This window comes from Pituophis catenifer, unplaced genomic scaffold, assembly GCF_029215685.1.
Source record: "Pituophis catenifer annectens isolate HBS135680 unplaced genomic scaffold, rPitCat1.0.hap2 SCAF_3, whole genome shotgun sequence".
Classification (NCBI taxonomy): domain Eukaryota; kingdom Metazoa; phylum Chordata; class Lepidosauria; order Squamata; family Colubridae; genus Pituophis; species Pituophis catenifer.
In genome coordinates this window covers 171,180,502-171,188,709 of record NW_027256883.1, presented here as the reverse complement: position 1 = coordinate 171,188,709, position 8,208 = coordinate 171,180,502, and the positions used below count along the sequence as shown (strand labels likewise).

Sequence of the window (8,208 nt, the reverse complement as noted above, 5' to 3'; positions counted from 1 at the left end):
TTTACTACCAGTATTTAGACCATTGCTAATTCATTGCTGATGAGATCCATCTATTTCTGTGCAACACCTTTTCTTTCCTTAAGAAAATCTAGATATATTTTGTCTTTGTTTTACAAAAGGGAATCATTGATAACCAAAACATTTTCAAAGTGAAAGATCAATGTTTTTTCCTTTGCTCCCATCAGAATTGGATCTCATACAGAGGTTGGTGGCTCTAATTTGGTGCATCTTATGGAATCTACTACCCAAGTGGATTCCTCCTTACTTTTTACTCCAAAATGAAGAAACAAACAAACAAACCAAAAAAAAAAAAAAAAACCAGAACAAATTTTGAATGATTACTGCACAAATGGCAAATGGTCACTCAAGTAAACTTTTTCATTGAACAGCTGTTAAAACTGAAGCATTGAAGAATAGTTTTCTAGAGCAGAGATGGGCAATGATATGATGGGCATACTGCAATTTTGAGAGCATGTAACAACAGAATATCTATCTTGTCAGTGTGGAAATCATAAACAATAGATTTATCAAAAGGTAATTTTATTCTGACACCGCTTTCCTACCCCTCCATCATTGCTTGTTTCCACTCTGGATTATATCCTGAGCTGATGGGCCTAAATTCAAATAAAGCATTGTGCTGCTGGCATCAAGAGCTGCTATTTTCTACAAATGCTTGTGGGGCCCTGAGGCTAATATTCATTTTCCCATATGCCCATTTTTCAACTGAACTAGGTTTTAATTAAAATATTATAAAAGGCAAAGATAAGGAACTTGCTTGGGGGGATGTATCAGGGGAGAGGTCAGGGCACAATCAGGGCACAATGGTATTAATAGGAACTAGGTTACCCACCACTTTTCTTTAGGCTATGTGGAAGAAATACTATAATCTTGTGTCGCATCACAGAGATACCTTAACTGAATACACAATCTGCTACTTTGGGTGCTTTGAAACAAGGCTTTTATTGTGCAATTGTCCTGGCTCATTCATGAATTTTTAAGAGGAGGAATATATCTAGAAAATGTTGTATTCCACTTGGAAACACTTGGTGTTTATTCACAATTTCTTTCACCCTTTTTCTATTAGGAAAAAAAGAAGAAGAAAGGTTTTGGTAATGCTAGCTGCTCTCTGTCTCGAAGCACTCTGATTTCCTCATAAAAAATGTTTCTAGTTAGGTTTTTATTGCACATTCACTTTGCATCTTCACTTATAACTTAGTTTTTTGCATGTGTTTGATCCAAAAATTAATGTCCTTGTTTCCATCTTTTCTTACAACTTTTGTTTTAACATATAATATTCATTAAGAAAGTGGAACAGTTGCATAACGTATTTTGAGTGGTAGGAGAAATTGGTTTCAAGCTTTTTCATTCCAGTTTTACCATCCCTCTAATGAGTTGACTGACCTCAGGAATAAAAATAGATCATCAGCCCTTACTTTCCATAGATTTAAGGGGATTCATCTGAAGTGCTAGACATACTTCCTAGGGAATAGGCTTGCTAGCATAATAATATTGAGAAAAGCATAAATGCACATAGGAGTGTAGAATTTTTTTGTTTGCACCAGAGTCACCAAGGATGTGGCAAGTTTACCAAGGATGCTTTGTGACTTTAAAGCATGTTTCTTTGTGACAGGGACAAACAATAAAGAACAGTTGTATCTTCATATAGCAACCATACTGAGAGGATTCAGTACAGGAATACAGAAATATAAAGGGGAAAAAAATCAAGTTTTTTTCAGTTTTAGAGTCAACTTGTTAAAGATTAAAATACTGTCTAATCTTTTTTATGACTTGATTTTAGCTTTTGTATACCTGTGTGTTTCTGATAAATATGACTGATTTAAAGCATGGTCTGCTAGTTGAAATCTTGTGGAAGTAAATTTAAATTTAGTATATGCTTTGCTATGCCTAAGTAATAAGGACCTAAGAAAATCTATCAAAACACGTTCATTCCTTACTCCATCCTTTCTCCTGAATGTTTTTACCTTTTAGAATTGAGAACGTTTCTTAAAAAAAATAGAGCAAAAGTAACTCAAAGAAACAGACGTTTAAATTGTTATTGTAGCTGCCCTTGTTAAACCTTCATGTTTCTTTTTTTCAGTTTAAAGGCAGAGGGAGAGGGATTTGCATAAACACCAGTGCTTTCCACTGTTACTTCATACTCATCATAGCCGAAAGACGTCATAGAAATCATCTCATGATGCGGAAAATAATGGAATTCAAAACATTGGTTATGATAAGACATTGAAGAAGCAAAGCTGATGTGGATTCCATGACTGGATTGCTTCCATCTAGAACAGCAGCCTCATTGTTTCAGAGGCCACTCACCATCGGATGCAGATTCTTGCCCAGGTGGCATATTCCAATTGCTGTATGAAGAATGGGAGCTGGCCGAGGCTTTACAATGTCTCTCTTCCTTTCTCACTGGAGAAAGAGGTGGAATTTTGAGAAATAGCTATACTGCATGCCTGAGATTGCAAGACGGCTCTTGTACAGTAGATGCCACCCCTTATTTTTCTGGGATGGAGTATCTGGGATCCAGTGCTCCTCTCTCTTCTCAGTGCTTCCATCTTCTCAGTGATTGGATGAATGAACTAAGAGGCTTAAAATATGCTTTGCCGCCTATTCTTTCCTCGAGCTGTAGAAGTAGGGAAGGAGAAAAATTAGATGATCTAAAGACCATTGACCAAAATCTGTGGCTTGGAAGATGAGATAAAAAAGATTTTATCACGATTCCTTTCTCTACTTTATATATGTAGGAGGAATGGAAATTAATATATTATTATTATATATATTATACATATATTTATATTTATATATATTTATCATTGATATTATTGACATATCCATAATATCAATCACTTTAAAAAGTGTCACTTTCAAATACAAAGAATACTACAAGAAATATAAAAGACATGCAAAACACCAGTAGTTTGTTTTGTTGTATCCCCGAAAAGTTTGTGGGAAGAATGTTTAGTTCCTGTCTCTGGCTCCTGCAAAATAGGCAAGGCCTCTGGCAAAATATTGACAAATCTTATCTTCCAGTTTGATTTATCTTGCCATGGCAGTTGGCTCTGCTGAAAGTTAAATTACAGAAACATTTGGATGGCCAGAAATATCTCACTTCCACATTCACCACCATCTGGGATTCCTTATATTCATTTACCTGGGTTTCATGAGCTATCATGTGCTATGACTATCTCACCTGTGAGGGATCAATCATGATATATAACTAGCAAGGTATATAGATGGGAAACAGATACTCTTATTTTTTAGAACAGCAGTATAAGCCACCATCTCTATGTCATGAGATCTGATCCTTAGAACATATTTGGATAGCTGATTGCTATGAATCATTGTTCCAATTTATATCAGAAAAATGTAGAATACAAAAGATTTCTGCAGAGCCTTCAGTCAAATTGTTTTCCACAAGAAGTTGGTACCTACCAACATGCTGGAAACTTGACCCTCGGCAGCCAGGGTCCTTTTGAAGTTGAATTTCCTTCAAAGAGAAGATGGAGGTAGCTAGAGGAGAGAAGGAAATGGAAACAGAAGTCATGGATTGGATTTCTTAGACGTCACTTGTCATTCTGATTCATTCTGTGTATGTGACCCAATTGATTACAACGGATGGATGCCTACAAGTAAGTACACCTCTAGAAGACTGATTGGATTAGTGCTCCTGGTATCCACTGGATATTATTTATGTTACCAAAGTTCTGGTAGTAGCTTTTCCTCCCACATCTTCCCCTCTTTTGAAAAATGGCATTTCTTGGATTTTATTTCTCCCACTTCAGCTTTTCTAAATATTTTACACATTTATTTTGCATGCTTGGGCTCTGGCTTTGTGAGACTAAAATGCAGATATATTCAAAGTGACAGTGAAAAGCAAAACACCCACAAACAATAAAATGCAGCCATCAACTGTGCTGCACAGCAAGCCATATCTTAGTTGTTAGGGGAGTACAGGTAGTCCTTGATTTACGACCACAATTGAGCCCAAAATTTGTGTTAAGCGAGGCATTTGTTAAGTGAATTTTGCCCCATTTTACAACCTTTCTTGCCACGGTTGTTAAGTGAATCACTGCAGTTGATAATTAGTAACCCGGTTGTTAAGTGAATCTGGCTTCCGCATTGACTTTGCTTGTTACAAGGTCACAAAAGGGGATCACATGACCCCCCCAGGACACAGCAATGGCCATAAATATGAACCAGTTGCCAAGCATCTGAATTTTGATCACCTGATCATGGGGATGCTGCAAAGGTCATAACTGTGAAAAATGGTCATAAATTGCTTTTTTTAATGCTTTGAACGGTCACTAAATGAACTGCTGTAAGTTGGGGACTACCTGTATGATACTTCTAAAACTTTACTGTGACTAATTGCTTGAAGTAAAAGGTGCTTTGAAAGGATCAGGGAAAGGGCTTAAATATGTTACAAAACAATTGTCTTCATTCATACTTTGGAACTATTATTAAGTCATCTTATGCCACAATGTTCCCATTGTATGCTTACTCTCAGGAAGGAGGTGGACTCGTTCATCTAAGATCATAAAGTAGGGATGTCGTAGAGCTGATTCAGCAGAGATACGTTGTTTGGCTTCATACTTGAGGGAAAAAAAGGCTTGAGTCCACATTTGTACAGTGATTTTATACATTGTTCCCAGATGCTGATTCATTGTGTGGCCACAGAGTTTTTAAATAATTGAATCATAAATGATTGATTGAACAGCATGATAGCAGATGCAAACTATTACTAGAAAACATAAAATGAAGCATTATTTTGCTAACAATACAATTTTCCTAATGTCATTTGGAGTTTAGTGGAGGTGTTGTACAAGTTGGACCATTTGTTTTAAGTCTGTCAAAACCTATGACCCTCAAATTCTTCTGCAAAATTGCATCCTGTCTGGTTTCTTCAGTCTGCAGCCATGCAAAACAACTGTACCTTAGAAAATGTATGTTTTTATTTTAGTTTTGGCTCAGTGCGGGGAAGTCAAGCAATTACTGCAGAGCCGAACAACATCTCCTACAAAAGCCAGAACAGGACAAAAGAATCTTGGCAGCAGAAACAGAACAAAGCAACACAATAATCAACAAATCTGAGACTTGGTAGCATCATAGATCAGACTTAGAATGAAGGCACATTTATGCCTGTTCGCTGGATTGATTAGACATTCTATGTTCCTTTGCAGAAATCTTTGCTATTAAAATAAACCAGCTATTTTTGTTTTTCTGAAGCTGCCAATCTTATCGTTTGAGTTGCTTGTTTCCTGGCCAATTACAGTGGCATTATTGGTTCTGATGGGAGCTCCAAAGCGCGTGCGCGAAGAGAACCAGTGGTAACACGGGTTGGAACCCACCACTGACTCACACCATGATCACCACTGTAGTAGTAGTAGTAGGGCTACACATGCCATGTAGAGTTGCCTTTGGAGATGATCCAAAGCTGCAGCTGGTATGAAATGCAATGGTTTTTGGTTCCACTGGGATTATTAAACTGATTTTATCTCTTATAATATCTGTAAAACAGGGCTAGTTGACTAAGATCCAGAAGTGTTGTGGAGTGCAATCTTGAAACTTGATGATTAAAGTAGCATCATTCTGGATAAACCTCATTCTACCCCATCTTTGCCACATGTAGCAATAGCAATTATTTTGATAGGAACTTGCCAGCTATGTCATTTTTACTTATGCTATATCTACCTGAAAGCTGGGTAAAGCTACTATACCCACATGGCAAGGTTGATAAATGAATTATGTTCCCAATGGCCTCAGCAGCCCCAATATCGTTCTTGTAATGCTGTATGCTTGGCCTGTTCTGAGTTGCATACTGTGGTACTTGTGTATTCGAGAGTCACTACTGTCAATATATGATTCGATTTAAAGTAGTTTTTGGCCTTTGGACTACTCAAATATACCACTGCCAAGCTGAAACAGATGCATGTTCCATTTGAAAATTGAAGTATCTTCTGAGCACTAGATAAAGCTGTCCCAGCTTGGTTTCAAATGACTTTGTAGCCTAATATACCTATTGATTTTTAAAAACAAAGGATACCTCCTTAACAGTTCTGATTAAATTCCTCCAGGACAATTTGCTATCTGTCAATAGATATCTATCCACTCTTGTAATACTGACTCTGATAATTACTCCTGAAGGGGGGGGAATCACAATCTCTTTGAAAGAGTTGATTCATGAGTTCTCCAGAACTCTCAGATCCTACTTAAAAGGCAAGCAGGAGATGTGCGCAGGACAGCTTTGACTCAGTTAGTCATTGATGATGATCACTCACACCAGATCGCACACAAAGCGCGTGCGCGAAGAGAACCAGTGGTAACACGGGTTGGAACCCACCACTGACTCACACCATGATCACCACTGTAGTAGTAGTAGTAGGGCTACACATGCCATGTAGAGTTGCCTTTGGAGATGATCCAAAGCTGCAGCTGGTATGAAATGCAATGGTTTTTGATGGGACAATTCTGTCAGGCCAGAATAATGCCTCTTTTGAAGTTGCTGTATTAGCTGTCAGTTGGCTTTCAGGTGCAATTCAATGCACTGGTCAATATTTTAAAGCGCCTCATGATGCAGCATTGGGATAAATCAGGCAAGGCCTTACTGCACAGGTGTCAAATTCATCACATTGCCATCATGTGATGTTTTTTCCCTTCGCAGAGCTGGGGTGGGTGTGGCCTACACATGACGCATCCAGCCCATGGGTCGCCAGTTTGACCACCCTGTGAATCAAATCTGCCCATCTATCTGGTCAAAGAGAGTGTGTTGCAGGTTTCTCCCTTGTAAATTTTATAGGGCATGAGCCAGGTGCCAGGTCTTCTCAGTGATGGTCTTCCTTCTTGGAATACCCTCCCTCCCACAGTTAAGACCTTGTTGGAGCTCCATGAACAGATCAAAGCAATTTTATTTCAAGGCAAATTTGGCCCTTAGATTAACCTGCTTGCTTCTGTGATGTAACATATTCTTTACTAGTATTTTTATTTCATATATTTTTTCCTTTTTCCTTTTTTTTTTGTATCCCACACAAGCTACATTAGAATTGGGATGGGCTATAAATATTGTGATAAATATTTATTAAGTTGGAACTAGCCATCAGCTGTTTTCCTCTTTTAACACTTTTAGGTGCAACTTGAAATCTGCATAAAGATCTAGGAACCAATCAAATTCAACTGGCAACAGCTTCCTACAATTCAGTTTAAGACTGCCTAAATTCAGAATTTGGAGTTTAGCACTCTCTGGTTCTTTCTCAACCCTTTCCCCCTTTCTACACATGCATTCCCATACCCACCACATACACTCTGATTAATATTTAGCCTGAGAGAATTTTGCAACTGATGTTTATAAAATATTTTCCTTAATTACTCAACATGGCTTCCTTTGCATAAATAATGAAAAATAAAGACCTAGATATGGACTCATTACCATTCCCAGTGCATTTTAAATGGCTGTTTTTGTCTTCTTCAATGTGAAGCAAGAACATTTAGAAACAGTGATTCAGAGAAGATCATTCAACTGTCAGGAAGAAGGGAAGGCTGAGAATGCAGCAAGATGATGCAGCTTTGTGAAAATTACTCAGGAAAATCAAGAGAAATGTGTTAGAATTCACCAGAAAAATCAAGCAAATAAATTTCTTAGATGATGGCTAACTTGATTTAGGATTTGGAATATCACTGTAATCATGTTTACTCTGGATCAAGACTGTAATCAATTTGCCTTGTGCGGCATGGGTTCTTCCTTTAAACTATTGTACTTACTCATACTTCAGAAACAAGATGATAAAATAAAATCATATTGATACAAAGGTTATTTGGTGACCACAGAAGATCAAAATGAGGAGAGGCCAGCACTACCCTTACTATTTTCAGCACCCATTTATAGAACTTCAGCACTCGGAATCTTAGCTTCTTTCACTTATAAAATAAAAACTGTCAACTAGAAGAATCAAGGGGATCAGTAGTAGTAACAGTCTGGAAAGTTTTCTTTGGACACACAGACCCTCCATGAATTCCCAGGGAGGAAACCAAAGATACTGAATCCCTTCAACACGTGGGAAGTAGGGATGAAGTATCTGTGGCATTTCTGATATCTGGCTTAGCAGGCAAGGTCACCTACCAGGAGGAGATTTGTCAAAAGGTCAATTCCTTCTGTGTCCAGCCTGCAAGAGAAGAAAGCATGGTTACATTTGGGAGACTCTT

The 8,208-nt window shown here is 37.8% G+C and overlaps 1 protein-coding gene across 2 annotated transcripts in view; it reads right to left on the bottom strand.

Moving 5' to 3' along the window:
- Positions 1-558: 558 nt before the first annotated feature.
- The window catches only part of CDK18 (cyclin dependent kinase 18), an 88,294-nt gene continuing 80,644 nt past the window's right edge, over positions 559-8,208 (bottom strand). For both annotated transcript variants that reach the window (XM_070941542.1, XM_070941543.1), the window contains exons 13-16: positions 8,126-8,168; positions 4,514-4,604; positions 3,445-3,522; positions 559-2,635 (exon numbers count right to left, since the gene is read on the bottom strand). In XM_070941542.1, the coding sequence (XP_070797643.1) occupies positions 2,601-2,635; positions 3,445-3,522; positions 4,514-4,604; positions 8,126-8,168 (247 nt within the window). In that variant the 3' untranslated portion in view covers positions 559-2,600. The remainder of the gene's footprint in view (positions 2,636-3,444; positions 3,523-4,513; positions 4,605-8,125; positions 8,169-8,208) is intronic.